Raw genomic sequence first — 15,916 nt, forward strand, 5'->3', positions numbered from 1 at the left:
CAATACTTTTGTCCATATAGTGTATCTGTAGCAATAAACTCTGGTTGCTCCTGTTGTACATACATGGATGATATATCCAAGCTCAGTATAATTGACCCAACAGACAGTTATCTACTTATCAATTACTCTTTCTCCAGTGCTGCTGTACATTATAGGAAAACCAAAACGTTCCCAAACCACAAACTATAACTAACTATTATCAGTATTAGCTTACAGTCACAATGGTTGAGGATATAAACAGATCATACTGCTGCAGAAAGCCAAAGGATAATGGATTCCGATATGGAGGAGAGAGGAAAAATGGGAGAGAGAAATGCTGACAGGTGAGGTGATGACCAAAATGACTGGGGACACAACCAATGACCATGTAGGTGACAGCAGCACACTGGGCTGACACAGAACACATGTATAAGCGAGCAGTGACACAGAGAGACCTCAAATGCAATAATATCAGTCATAGAAATGCAGCCCAAAGCAATCAAATCACCCGGAGGCCCGTGTCAAAATGGCGAGTGTTTTCCGGTCGGAGGTAACCGAGTGACTGACTGACAGCAAGAGGGAGCCGACCGGCACTGACCATGCGCAGGTAGTTCATCAGGCTGGTGCCGTGCTGCCATATCTGTGGCGAGGTGCAGCTGAGGGGCTTCACCCCGATCTCCTGGCTGCGGTTTAGCTCCCGCACTGCACCCACCACCACGTGGACAGCGTCAAACATCAAGGCTGAAGACAGCTGCGGAGAAGGGATAGCGAAGGTTTGTGTGGGCACCGGTAGGGGTAGAGACAGCGACTGAAACACGGCCCTGTGGGTTAGGCGATCAGTGGCCTAAGCGAGTGACTCCATAAACGGTGTGTCAGACTGAGCGCTCCATCTGAATGTTTCCTGTGAAGATTTTACTTTCATTTCTTTTCTGTTTGTATTGTATTGTATTGTCCCGTGAGGTTAAATTGTTTTATGATACCACTGTTACAAACAGGATGTAATTATAAAATATATTTTTAAATTATGACATAAAATTAGCCATTTTCTGTACCTGCTTGTCCTATGCAGGGTCCTGGAACTTATCACTGAAGCTACAGCCATGGAATAACCCAGGACAGGGTGTCAACCCATCACAGAGCACACTCCCCATTTACACCTACTGGGTACTCCAATAGCTCCCACGTGTTTTTGGACTGTGGGGGGGGGGGATGGGAACCAGAGAACCTGGAGGAAACCCATGACGACACAGGGAGAATGTGCAAACTCCACACACATAGAGCCATGGCAGAGACTCGAACCCAGGCCCCAGAGGTATGAAGCAAACAGTGCTAACCACTGCACCACTCCACCATCCCATTACAATTGTGGTTGTTGTTGAGGATGACAACGACAGATACACAGATAATTAATTTAAGTTTATCTCAGTTACAATAAATATGGTAAACAGCAAGGAATTGATCATATAGCTGATAGAGGAAGTAGAGAGTGCAGTGATTAACTTATGATAATCAAAGTGCAAGACCTACCGCAGGCCCAGGGTAGGGACTGAGCTCACAGCCCTCTCTCCAAGACAGATTGAGGCTTCGAATGAACTCCAGGTAGAATGGGTGGCTGGTGTTGAACATCGAGAAGCCTACGATGTTTGAGTTGTCATCCACAATGTCATCTAACCTGAGAAGGGGGAAGTCCTGTGGAAGGTAGACGTATCTCATCAGAGTATAAATGGATGCAGTAAGACATGCTAACATAGTTCAGAGAGAAAAAGAAAAGGGTGTTCTTTCTTTCCACAAACCACTCAAAGTCATTCCATGTATTTGGTCTGTTCCAGTGTCAGCAGACTTGAATGAACTAATCAAGGGCTTGACAATTAGTTGATTAGCTGAATCAGATGGTGTAGTGATGGGATGGAACAAATACATGAAACGGCCGGGGAATCCCTAAGGAGCACCCTCAAAACTGCTGGTGTAAGACAGCTATAGATGAATGACACAGGAAAGCAAGGAATTCTAAGGAAGCAACAGAAAAAAACATAAAAGGAGGAGAACAGAAGTGTACAGGAAGAGTAGTGTAGCATAGGCAGGTAGGGTTCAAGAGATGAGAAGAGGAAAAGAAGAAAACAAAGGAATACGATAAACAGAGGGAGCCTAAGACGTACCCGAGAACAGGCAAGAGATCTCATTACGATAATATTATCAGGCAGTGTTTCCATTGCTTTCCTGGAAGTTCCCTTTGTGTTTTTGTGTTTACTTTTTTCTTCACCTTTTGAACACAAGTATAGACTCTCTGGGGAAATTCTTGCCTTTCCAAACACATGGGACAGAAGACGGCAGGGACTCTTACCATGGTGGTAAGGATGTACTTGTAAAACGCCGATGTCATGCCCAACTCTGATGCCTGAGGGCCAGACAACAACAGAGGAGATTCAGAATGTCGTTTCATTATCCCCTTTATTGCCATGAGCTAACTTCTGGCCCGAGCAGCAAAACACTTGCAATAACATCAATTTTCCCATCTTTTGGAGTGCCTTGCCACTACGTTTGGGTTACACCTTCATAATTGCTTCAATACTTTGATAGTCCCTGTCCAGCATTTAGATTTTTTTTTAGTTACATTTGCATGTTGCTAGTAATGACAAAATATTTTGATGTGAGTCTCGGTTTTCCATTTCCATGAATGCTGAGCAATCGTGGTAAAACAAATTGCTTCAAAAGCACACATTCCTGTCATATCAATTAGTCCAATGTCACCACTGGTAATAGTAGAAAGCTTAGCGTGTGAAATTCATACACTTTGCATTTTAATGCAGATCCAGTCATCATTCTCAATGAATGTTACTTCATTAGTAAAAGTAGATCAGAAGCTGTGAGCAAGTCCGACCTTTTTAAGGATGAGATAAGAGATAGAGGCATTGGCGTCAATAATGATGGTCGCCACTTTGTCGTCACGAATCTCTTTCAGCAGAGGGGTGGGGTCCAGGTTGTCATCCAGCATCCTGATGGACAACGTCTCCCTGGAGATAAGAAATCGCCGCACCAACTCCTCCAATCGCAAGAGACCTGGGGCCGAAGCAGACGTAGGGGGTCGGGTTCATGCATCCCACGTTTTAATTAACTTGCTGTAATTTACTGCTTTGCTTCCTTAAGTGCTGTGTGACATAACACAACAAAATGAACTAAAAAATGTAAATAAGAATGTTCTCCCTCTTGGGGGCTGCTGTAATAGAAGGAAGAAATTCCCCATTTCACAGAAAACGATCCTGTAAGCAGAGTGGTAATCACTGGACCCTGCCAAAACATTTAATTAGATTTCGTTGGGTGCGGGATGTGAGAGGGGAATGATGCTTTTTTTTCCCCAAGTCAAACACGTCTAATAAAATGGTATAATGAAACCAGAGCTTCGTGGTCAGTGAATAACAAAAAAGGGGTGAAGTGTTATATCTCCAGAAACATGATGTACCACCAGCTCTTTTGGAGCAGCTATGTCAGATAAAGCATCACCAGAGTTTTCCCACTGACGTTAATTTTCAAAAACTACCTTATTCATTGCTATTAGCAAAACAACAGCTTTTGGCCACATTATGTCAGGTTTTTATTTATTTATTTATTTATTTTTTAAAAAACATCATGATGAAACTAATCCCTCATTAACCCAAAACAACAGTTTTGTTTTTCTCTGACCGGTAAGATCAAGAGCCAATAAAAAAGTCACATTTGTATTTAACACCGCTCTAGCACAAAATAGACTAAATATCCTTTGTTTATGGTGTGTAATTCTGTATACATTATTACCTGAATTTTAATGAGTGGCAGGATGTGAGGATCAATAGAGGCATCCCAACATCAGTCTGCAGAGGTCTGAATCAAAAATGACCCCGATACATTGTTCTCTCAGCGTCACTGTCTCCCTAAATAGTGTCTCTAAATGGATAATTGCGCAAACACCTGTCCTGCCTCCATGGCAACCCTTTCATTCCCAACAAGCAAGTGAGATGCGAAGCCACAGGATCCTCGAACCGCCACTCCAGTGTGATTCGCAACCTCCAGCCAATCAGAATACGTCAGTCAGTCCTGGATGACATTTCAACATCACTGCACGACCAATAGCATGATGCGATATCCACGTTCAACCTGGTCAACCAATTAAATGAGCCAGCATGTAGCAGTGATATGCAGTCGTCACTCTGCTGCTGTGTTTGCAGGAATGAGCCATAAAAGATGCACACAGAGAGTCATGCATGTGAATTAAATCTGGTCTTCGTACATACCAGCCCACTGGAGCAGAAAACTACTGAATGAGCCAACTAGCGCTGATGCTAACACACTGGCCCCATCTTCCAGCTACTCCCTTACACAGAAAAATGAGCTTACATTCGGCCTTGGCGCAGAGCAGGCTAGCTGATGGGTAGCTGAAGGACTTCAGAATGGCTCCAATGGCGAGGCTGAGGTCCTCGTTGCTGGGGTAGAGGCTGACCGAGGCGAACCTCAGGTATGGAAGTCTCGGTGTCTCTTCCGGACCAATTTTGACATGTGGAATCTGCGGGGGAGACAGGAAATATATGGAGCACAAGCAGGTAAAAGCACAAAGGAATAACCACTGATGAGGGAAATGAGAGATGACAGCTGAGGTAATGAAACGTGCAATGAACACGAATAACAAAACAAATCTGAAGGGAGGTGAGCCCTAACAGATCACTGGTAATCCCTCACTCAATAACCTAGCTTCCAGCATCACCCAGACGTCTCTGTAATTTTAGCAAGTAAACCTCAGGGACCATTCAGCTGTTTGTTTCGAAGGGCTGACCTTGACAGATTCATCCTGAGTGTCACTGAGGCAAAGCATGCAGACGGCCATGTTCAGTTTATAAAGTAACCATAAACACTGTAGTATAAGAGGGACAATGAAAATCAATGCTGTCTGTGAGTAACTCTCGGTTTTTATACTGGAAATCCATCAATAAGGCAGATGAAATTAAACTGCACCTACAGTGTCTTTTCCAGATTTTTATTTACGTGCTGGTTTGTTTAATACTATGGACTATTCAAAAGTAGGCTTCAGTATTTAAAATGTTATAATAATAATAATAATAAAGTAATTATTTTGTTATAACAGACACATTAAAAACAAAACAACATGTGCAGCTAAAAGGCGTTATGACAACAGCTGCAGCACCACACTGCACACACTGCAGACAGGGTAAGTGGGGGTGTTCTCACCTCCTTCTCCCCGCATATGTGACTGACAGTGGATCCGGAGGCGGGGCTAGAGGCAGGGCCGATGACTGAGACCACACCCTTTGGTAGGATCTGACACACTGGAGGGGGGAACCAGACAGCTGGATTAAACTCCAAACCAAATCAAACTGAGTAAAATGTTCTCCCCCCTCATGGCAACTAAAAACCATCTTCATGCAGATTAACTGATTTTGATCGACCGCATCGATAGGTCCTGTTTCGTCATGTGTATTTTAAGTGTCAATAACAGTGCAATCTTCACCAGCACCAGGATGGTGCCACACACACACACACACATGCTCGCACAAGCACACAAAGAGCGGAGCACTCACTAGTGTCTGTGGTCTCATACTGAGAGTCTCTCTGAAGCTCGAAAATGTCCACCTCCACACGAGCCCTGGCTGGGCCCTCCATCACGCTGTTGATGTTTTCACGGGCCAGAGCCAGGGCCAAGCGCTCTCCTCGCCCACACACAGACTGGTCATCCAGGATTGCCGCTGGGGGTTGGAGGGTGGGGGGGTTGGTACACAGAGCAGGGCCTAGCTGGTTATAACCAATAAATATTCCGGCCCAGGTGTATAGAAGACCAGAGAGCACAGCCGGAAAGTTGAGATCGGACGCCTTAGCAGTTAATCGGGGTCAATGGCAGTCAGGTGCATGCTGGAGCAGGTGTGGCACTGAGTGGGGCAGTGGTGTGGCTCACCCATTCGGACGGAGGACAGCACCAGGCCCTGGCTGTAAGAGGGCGGGGCTATGGTCAGTAACAGGAGGACGAAGTGAATCGACAGCAGCAGCGCTGGCAGAGCCGGCATCTTCTACTGCTCCTCATGGAGAATGGTCTTCTGGCTGCCTGTTCCGCCACCTAGTGGATGGGAGGTCTCATGAAACACCACTGCACAGGAGCCCCACAGTGTGATATTGTACACAGTCATGCTAACATATCAATCACACGAGCACATGCATCCGGTAATAGCATTCTTAGACAGGGACACTAAAAATTAAAAAAAAAAAAGACCTGTCCCTTTTACATGGGAAGGATCAGTGAGGAGCCACGCTGACAAGGTGGTCAGGGAGCCTTGCATACATATGAGTCACAATGGGGTAGCAGGTCTTTGAGTCATGGCGGCCTCCCTGTGACCTTTCACCGCCGCTACCGAGACAAAGGACCTGAAAAGCAACAACCTCTCATCTCGAGACTTTTCACCTCCAACCTTTCACACAGAGGGAAAGATCGAGCATCTTTATCTGACCCATGGGATAAACAAACCCCCCCCAACCCCCACCATGACTATCCACCCTTGTCCTTCTCTCTAACTGACTCGTCGGCTTTCTGGTTGAGCGTGTCAGTGGGCGGGAGAGTGTTGCCGCGACTGATATTATTCTGGGTCGCTGTGTTCCTGTTAGAAACCGTCGTCGAGCAAAGATATCTGGACACTGTTATACAAGACAGGATGACTTTAATAGTAAAGGGGACCCGGGTTATAAATAAATCTTCTGTGCCATTTTTTATTTGGAAAAATAAAAACCCAAACAGCAGATCCTCAAGGATGGCGAATTACAGAGCAAACCGCATATCCAACCCTTACCATCCGCTTCTTCGACCAGCATTTGCCTTTACTGAAGATACAACAGCATGTTTTGATGGGCTATCGAGCGGCAGACTTGCCGGGGCAGTCTGTCAAAACCCTAAGTAATCTGACGAGGGCCTGGGGGAGGGACGCCACCACGATCCGTGCGAGGCACGCTCATGCTGATTACCCGAAAGGAGATTGACCCTGGATGGCCACAGGAATTGGCCTGGATTTCAAACCGCAATCAATGGCAGATGAAGCACACACTATTTCACTGTCAGCCCCGGGGGGCGTGGTGATTAGTACACGTCAATAATTTCTGTATTCGCTGGCATGGTGGACGCGACATAGACTGTGGAGAGAGAAGCCATTGATATCCCAAAGGTGATATGGAAAACATGAGAGTCGCTAATGATGCCTACATCTTATTCTGCTCCAAACTCACTCCTCTGGGTTGAAGTCCAGTCCTGCCTGGACCTGAATTGGATCAGCCTGGATCGTGTTGTATAAGCACTTATTACGACACTTAAATTTTACTTGGAGCCGTAAGTCACACTTGGCGCTGGTACCGATGGCACAGAGAAATATATGGAGCAGCATGAATAAACATGAAGTGTGTGTGCGCACGCGCGTGTGTGCGGGTGTGTGTGTGCGGGTGTGCGCCGCGAGCGTGTTTCTGGCGGTGCCGGGGACTTGGCGGCATGCTGGCGGTGTCTGCAGAGCCTCTATTATGACAGAGAAAACCGTAAAATCTGTGATCTTAATTATCAACAGAAAGGGAGGCAGGGAGAATCGCGGGGGGGAAGGGAGGGAGAGAGAGAAAGCGAGAGAGAGAGAGAGAAAGATGGAGAGCTAGAGAGGAGCATATAAAGTCTGCACCCTCAGGCAGAGAAAGGGGGGGGGGGACGAACTGGGGAGCGTGGAAAGGGAGAAAATTAGAGAAGAGGACGGCAATCTTGAGGAGGGGAGAGCGGATTGAGGGAGACTGAAGGGAATGTAAAGGGAACAAGGTGTAGCGGATTGGAGAAGCTCCCTTTGTTTCTGTGCGTAACAAGTCAATCTAACAGTAATAATAAAAGAAATATGAATCACCAACATAATTAAGTCTGAGGCTGGAACAGCGTGAATAGTTGGGGATTAAAGCACCGTACCGCCAACTGTTATAAGAACGAATTCTCCATGTTACAATTAATAGCTATTGTTTGGTGAAGGAGACGTCTTCCACAATGAAATGCTTTGTAACGTGAGTGCGGAGCGAGACTGTAGTCTGGAGGAAATCGGCTGGGACCCCAGGGGGCTGACTCCAGTCTACATGGGGAGAGCCGGCATCCCGCCTGAGCAGCTCCCCAGTCCTCCGTAAGACGCGGCTGCAAGCGCTCAATAAACTTCAAAACCACATCACAGAGAGCCAGGCGGAGAGCGTATTGACTCAGCGATGAACTCTCGCAGAACTGGCATGCTCATTCCTTCTGTCCTCCCCCTCTCTCTCCTTCTCTCTCCATCTCTACTATTCCGATTCTCTGTCTCTCTCCAGCCTCTTCAGACCTGTGCTTGGCGTTGGGCAGCTAGCGGCTGACACCGAAACGTGAGCGTCGTGGGCGGTCTGGCGCCAGCGTTTACCGCGCATTGACACGGCAGTCACATGGGCCCCGGTATGCGCCCAGGCATGTGAGAGGGCATCTGCATTGACAGGCACTGTATCTCAGCCTGCTGCACATTGCGGGATGCAGTCTGCCGACACATCTACGAGAAAAGCACCGACTCCACGACGGAATTACGGAAGAACCAGACAGCGGCAGCTCATTTACCCAGAGGAAGGAGCTCTATGCCACATTAAGTAAGAGTAATTATTTAATGGCTGGTAACTAAGACTAGCAATGAGTCTGGTAGCATATTTCACACGTACCAGGGACATCAGACCGTGCTCAGGCAGGACATAAAAGCATCCATTCGCTTACACGTACGCACACACGTGTACGCACGCGCTGGCCTGTGTGTTCAATGACTCAGATGACATTTGCTCTCTCTGCCTCTCGTCATCGGATACTGCTGCCGTGGCAACAGGCGAGCAAAATCAGAAAGGGATGGGGAGGGAGAGAGAACCGAAAAGCAGGTAAACGAGAGACTGGGGGGTCAGAGTCCGGGGGCGATGCCCAGGAGGGGCTCCGGGGCTCCTACTTGCCGTTGTGTAACTCCGGCACCCGCTACCGCAGCTGGAAACGGTTGGGTCATGGTGCCGCCTACTGCAGTGAAGAACATCGGCCATGAGAGGAGAAGGGCTGGCCGTCATTGCAGAGAGCATTTCTGTGTGCACCAGCATGCAGCTTAACCAGCATTGCGGAAATATGTGTGAGACCCCCCCCCCATGGCTCCTGCTCAATCAACACCCCCCACTAGATTCCCCATTCGCATTTCGTTTGTGTTACCGAGTGGCTCTCAGCTGTGATAATCCACATCAGTGTTCAATGTGTCTATGGAATGAGGCACTCGGATGGATTCAAATGATACAGCGGCATCTCGGTGTGAATGAACACAGAGTGACATCTGTTTGGCCTGTGCGTGTAGCATATGTACATGCATGTACCAAGAACATTTGAAAACACTAAAGTATGGCAAACTAGGGCCCTGGGTTCTTCATCCCTCTCATGGTTTATCATTACAGAGAAAACCATATGACAGCGAGAATCTCCAAACAGCAGAGTGACTGCATATTTACTAATTTGCACAAATTCAGAGGGGGATTTGCAAAGCCTTGTTTCGTAGCTCAATGAGTCATATCAGAGAGTGCAATATATTCGTATTACATCTGTGTGCGAGCGCGTCTGTGTAATTATTACATCTGTGTGTGTGTGCGTGTGTGCGTGTGTGTCTATGTCTACTGGGTATGAATCTACATGCATTTCACACCAGCCACAGATTTCCCAGGTGACATATTGTCAAATCCACCACCCTCAGGATAAAATCATCAGTTTACTCCAGCTGTCAACCAAGTACGCAAATCAATACTAAAAGTACTAAAAGAGGAAACAGGTGGGAAACCGGCCATATAGCATTTGTGGGGGAGTTAAAGGGGCGGAGTAAAGACAAGAAAAAAGAAGTTGGGAAGGTCGAGGCTAAAGCAAGGACAACACATCCATCCATCTTGCATAGCCACGTGTCCAGTACAAGATCTCAGTGAGGCAGGAGCCTGTGCCACGTAGGACAGGGCACAGGGTGGGGAATACCCAGGATGGGGGGGTTAGAGTACAGCAGGGCAAGCACACTCACACACACTTACACACGAACGGGGCAAAGGATCAAGCCCACAACTGTGGAAGCATGAGGCCACAAGCCTGACCACTGAGCCACTGTGCCGCCCTTCAAGGACAGCACAACACAAACAGGAAAGAAGACTGCGGAACAATTAGACTACAGCAAACCTCATAGAAAGGACCTATAAAGAGAAACGGATCAAAAGCGCGGAATGAAGTTGAAAGCGGAGATATAAACACACAGAAAGAGTGGGAGTAGGAGTGAGATGAGGCTCGGAGATGTGGAGTGTGGGAGAGAGATGGAGCGAGGGAGTGGGAAGTGAAGAGTTCTATATTTAATTGCCGCTTCAGGAATAGAGTGACTGTCCACGATAATAGCTTAACATGCCAACGTTAAATCAACATATCAGCAACGCAGATGCACAGCCCATGTGTTAAATGCACATATGACCATCATATCTGAGCAGCACAAGATATGGACATATGGACAGACAATGGACAGCCACACATTTAAACACTGATACAGTGTCTCGGATGCCAGGCCAATGGATGTGGGGCTCCCATCCTGACACAACTAATGCCACAGGCCAAATAAAAGACGCAACTGACACATGACCTTAAGCTCAAGACGCATCCAAAACCGTGTCCATCATGTTCCATCATGGTACTCTGGGGACTCCCGTAGGCCACCTGCCCCAACGGATGTGACACAAGAGATTTCTTCCCATAATTTAATTTCTGTTAAATCTCTGACAAAGGCTGACCTACACCCACCACCGAGCTGAATGTCTTTTTTGGGTCCCCCATTAAATCTTTGTCTGTCGACCACCGGCAACAGTTTTCCATCTCACCAGTGACTCTTGAGGGTCCCCTAAAAATATTGAGCATGGCATTAAATTTCCTTTTATTATGGGGTCTGTTATGACTTATTGGGAGTCCTGGACCTCTCTCATTTCAAGCCATATCTGGAGGCCTGATCCTGCTTACACCATGGGCTTGATGGAGGACCAGGAAGGTGCTCGTTCTCCTGTGCTTCACAGAAGATAGAGTACCTCTGCAGCGCCACTGGCTGCTCACTCTGCCTTGATCACGTGAAATGACCACACAGGTACCTTTCACCCTGCTTAGCACCTATGGCTGCCATTTTGAAGGCCTGGATTTAATTGCTGGTCATTTCTTCTGGGGGGGGGGGGGCAGTTAGATGTTCAGACTGAGACAGCTGGTGGAGGAGTTTAGCCAGGAGTGGAATCATTAATGACCACAGTGGATAAGACGCTCAGTTTGACCTCACATCAAAGATGGAGTCGAGCTGTAATCATCTGATATAATTGCGCCATAGGCAGCACGAAGACATTGACAACATGTTACATATTTTATTTGTAGAGTGCTGCAGGACATGATCTATTCATCCATATTTGGCAATAAAGGGTATCAGTGGCCTACTTCCCCTGTTATGCCCTAATTATTTCCATATTATTAAGCGACTAAACAACATGCTTGATATGGTGAGAGTGTAAGGCCATCATTTATGCTGCAGACACCACCGGCTTGCAGACACTGGCAGGGCGAGTCGCACCGGATGAAGAGGCAGGTTTCAGTCTAACAGAGCGGCAAGGTGCAGAGACACCTGCAAAAACACAGGAGCTTTAACTGTCTACCGGCAGGTGAAGCGCAGACACTCGATCCGGAGGAACGGCAGCGTGGGTCGCACAGGGCAGCCGTGCCGAGCGTGGGCATGTAACAGCAGAGTGAGGAGAACCACGGCCTAGCTGAAAACACCCTACAGACAGGCATTAGCATAGACAGCACCTGGCCAGTGCCCTCGCGCTGTGGTTTAGCAGCAGGAACGCCCAAGGGACGTGGAACCGGCATGTTCCTTATGGCTCGGAGAGTGCCGCCGTGCCCTTTCCAATTCACACCTTAATATCCTTCCTGACCGCATCCAGGTTGGAGATGGAGGTCTGTGGTAATTTCCAGGCTCGGGCCCAGGAAGCTCTCAGGGGCAGTAAGCAGGCCAAGCATGTGAAACGGCACTTTAGCCATCAAAATCCCTGCAAAGCAAAAGCGAGAATGGATGCAAAAATGGACCCCGGATTTTTCAGCTCATAAGTGCACTCTGCAGCGATTAGATGAAAAGACAAACAAAGGACCTGTTGAAGCGTCACCCGGGCTATTTCAGTAGTAATTGACCGTGAAAAATGGGTTCGCTGCAAGGCGTTGCGTAACGCCACTGCGACATTAGCAGGGTGCACATACACACCAATGCATGCGCTGTATACAGGTAACAGCTCATAAAAGCATTGCATAATAGACCAAAATGGCCCTGGGAGTCGGTTAACACATCAGAAATGAGCTGCTGCCGTTTTTGGATCAGCCTCTCAGGGCCGAGACAGGCCTGTATCCACTCCCTTCTAAACACGCTTTAATAGAGTGCACGAAGTGGCCGTATCGGACTTTACAACGGCAAAAAAGAGGCAGATTTATTGCTTTCGCCTTTCGGAAAAGCTGAGACTGATTGACGAATGCGTGGCGGCAGCAGCGGTAGGATAGGAGCAGAGCATCTTAAAAGTCGTCACCCTGCCCCATATATTTGCTGGGTTTACAACGTGAGATTTAATCGTGTAAACGAAAAGGGAGCCAAATGCAGGACCCGAGCGGTAAATTTCACACACTCGTGCTGTTTCATCTCTGTGACCCCCCCCTCCCGGGCCATGCCAACAGATGTCTATTTTAAGTGGGATCCGTGATGCGGGGCCCCCTAATGACCGTGATTATGATCTCCTCGCTGATCGGCTGCCTGTCCGCTTCAGCACATCTGCGAAAGACGGCGATTTGGCTGCAATTAAGGCGATCCGACAATTCGCGGCCACTCACCATTAAAGGCGAAATAGTGGGATTAAAATAAAAGCAAAGCTGCGAGTTCGACATCACTGTCGACTTCAATGGACCTTACTACATCCGTTTGAAAATGTCCGTACTTGTCGAACACTCATTACACTCCAAAGGTGCCACATTTTCCTCCAAAAAGCAAAATGTCCACCCTCGGTGTAGCCACTGTGGCTGTAGAATCCTTCTAGAGAACGGAAAAACCTGTAAGGGACAATTGGCGGCAGAAAAACAGAGAATAAAAAATGAGGGATTACACTAATGTTATTAAAAGAAGAGTAGAACAGAGATAGGAGTTTAGGGAGAGACTAACGGAAAGGTCAGCACTGTAAGACTCCTACGACCATAAATAAAACTGCCTTGGGGTGTGCTGGGGTGGTGGGGGGGACAGCAAAAGGAGCCACAAGGCAGGAGAAGCTCCTGCACTTAACGCATACGGCCGAGATAGAGATGGAAAGAGCTCCTGCGTGCATGCTGGTCTCTCCTGCTTCATGCAGAGAGACAATGGCTGCCAGTCGCTTTATCTGCAGGCACAGGCCGTGTCCCACCACCCCTTTTTTAATTACTCAAGGTTGCCCCAGCAGCTTAATCGGCTCTCTGAAAGGTAACTTAACAATTACTGCAATTACAAAGCCGCGTCATGAATATGCAAGTGTGTCCCGATAAACTACCTTCTGACACAAGGGTTAATATCATAAAGAGCCCTTTTGTTTTAAAATCCTGTTCTGAGCTGCTTTCTCCTTTCAGGCGGTTTAACATCCAAATTAAGTTTTAATGAAGTGTTGGGGCGAACGTGACGGGATGCATGGCACTTGGGGGCAACGTTGCATTTTTTTCTGTTTCCTTGTGACACTGTGGCTGAGGCTTATGTGAAATGTCTCTAATTAGGGTCAGCGTAAGACACCATTAACATGCCGTCGTGGCAGCAGCACACATGTAGCTCCGCCCCACTGACTGCCGACTCCGGGTCGCCCATCACGTTGCCTGTGGGTCCTACATAAGGCTGGCTATGACCGTGCCTGTTCACAGGAAATAGTCAAAAGGTCCCCTCACACACAAAATAAAAGAAGGAGGGAGGGGGGAATTAGTGTGGAGTGCTTTCATTTCAAAGGCCAATGTCTGAGCTCCTGCAGCAGGGAGGATCACAATTCCTGTCAGAGAGTTCGATTCAGCTCAATCGCAAGGCCGATTCTGGCATGACGACCCCTGGAGAGATGCCAGGGGAAGACTGCCGGACAATAAAATCGTCTGCACTAGGCGAGAGTGGCTCCTCTCCTGTCAGCATCCACGGTATTGATGGGGACAGCAACAAGTGACAGGAAAACAGGAGAGCTAATTGCAATAATCAAAGCATACAAGGGTTAATTGAAGGCCCTGCTGATAGGGCCGCGCTCCCGACAGTTTCTCTATTTCCCCAGAGCTCAGCTGTCGACTGCATGTTAAGCAGCGAACGTCGCTGTATCGCCCCCCCAGCCATCTTTCAGGGTTCAGACCCTGCCTTATGGCACCTGGAATCGACCTCTCGCCAAATCTGCCCCTCGCCCCGTCGGTCGCTTCCTGCCCTCGCCTCTGGCTCTACCACTGCTGCCTGCCACCAGCTGGAAAAAACACATGATCACTGGGCCCTCTTCCTGAGCAGGGACTGTTGACAGGACTCAGTGTACAGAGCTTCCTTAGGGGTTTGTTTCAATTCAGACCTTATTCTCGTATGTGTCCCTAGCTCTGAATTAGGACTAACAGCTCCATTGTAGCTGAGGAGCATTCTAAGGAACCCTGGAACAGCACCAATAAGTGCAAGATCCTTCGCTCAGATAAAGATGTGATTTATTTGTCTGTCTCTTCGTTAATTCGGACATCAGACTCTTGCGATTTTTTAACATTAACATCTCAACACCATAATGGATGCTAGGAAGAATCGACAGTGGAGATTAAACTACAAGTTTAAACAGCACAAAATGGATTTAAAACCAGCACAAACATGCCACTCCCACAACCAAGAAAAAAGAAACAATCCAGTAGCAATGTGCCTTATCACCGTACAGCTTAGCTTCTCATACCTGAGGGCTTGCAATTGGGCCGTGAAGCCCATGTGACCTGTAGCCGACGCTGCCGCGAATGCTAAATCGCTTTTTGATAAAAATGGGCCATCGAAAACGCAAGGTACTCCTTCACTGCCAACTGCTGCCTCTGAGGATTTGATATCCCATCCGCAATGTGGTCCACGTCCCTCATCGATGGCATGGAGTTCGTTAGTTCCTTATGCCCCCCGGGGCAGTGGTCCTGCACTGCTGAGACCTATTGTCCTTTACCTCTGTAGCCATTCGTGGAATTATCTTCCCTTTGATATTATGAAATTGCATTAGAGTTCCAGCAGGCACACAAAAGAAAAAGGGCTGGCTTTGATTGCACGGTCTCTGCCTTTCGATACGCCCCAGTTTTAGCACTTAAACCAGCAGTTAAGTCACCAAACTTGAGACCAGACTGTTGGTTATAAATACCGGGAGTGGGGGGGCTTTGGTAGCCCTGGGGTGTCTGCTTAGCAGTAAACACAGCAGTGATGGGCAGGTAGCTTCACAAATGAAACACTTTGCAATTATAGGAGATGAAAGCAGTGAAAAACATTTAAGTAAATTAGAAAAACACACACACACACGCAAAGACAGATCCTTGCGTTTCATATACAATAAGCCTGAAATGAGCCTGGAGCGCATCTCAGAAAGCACATGGCACACAAATGGAAAGGGTAAATTCAGAGAACCTTGGCCTATGCCATGGAGGAACGCACAGGACCCAGGGGAACCCCATACGTACTGAGCCCAAGGCCGGGATACAAACCAACAGCCCTGCGCACATGATGCTACAAGGCTAACTACTGATCCACAAGATCGAGATACACAAAGCAAAACGAACCAAAGCCGTGCTGAAAAAAGCGACACCATAATTCCTCCAAAGAAGGTAGCTTTGTGCTAACACAAATCCAGCTCAGATAATCCAGAT

The 15,916-nt window shown here is 47.7% G+C and overlaps 1 protein-coding gene across 4 annotated transcripts in view; it reads right to left on the minus strand.

Moving 5' to 3' along the window:
- Positions 1-15,916, minus strand: part of grik5 (glutamate receptor, ionotropic, kainate 5) — a 39,235-nt gene that overhangs the window by 11,973 nt on the left and 11,346 nt on the right. For all 4 annotated transcript variants that reach the window (XM_023810054.2, XM_023810055.2, XM_023810053.2 and 1 more), the window contains 8 exons: positions 5,915-6,073; positions 5,544-5,708; positions 5,194-5,291; positions 4,348-4,513; positions 2,858-3,036; positions 2,321-2,374; positions 1,507-1,668; positions 578-730 (listed from right to left, as the gene is read on the minus strand). In XM_023810054.2, the coding sequence (XP_023665822.1) occupies positions 578-730; positions 1,507-1,668; positions 2,321-2,374; positions 2,858-3,036; positions 4,348-4,513; positions 5,194-5,291; positions 5,544-5,708; positions 5,915-6,023 (1,086 nt within the window). In that variant the 5' untranslated portion in view covers positions 6,024-6,073. The remainder of the gene's footprint in view (positions 1-577; positions 731-1,506; positions 1,669-2,320; positions 2,375-2,857; positions 3,037-4,347; positions 4,514-5,193; positions 5,292-5,543; positions 5,709-5,914; positions 6,074-15,916) is intronic.

Source organism: Paramormyrops kingsleyae, chromosome 9 (genome assembly GCF_048594095.1).
Source record: "Paramormyrops kingsleyae isolate MSU_618 chromosome 9, PKINGS_0.4, whole genome shotgun sequence".
Lineage (NCBI taxonomy): Eukaryota > Metazoa > Chordata > Actinopteri > Osteoglossiformes > Mormyridae > Paramormyrops > Paramormyrops kingsleyae.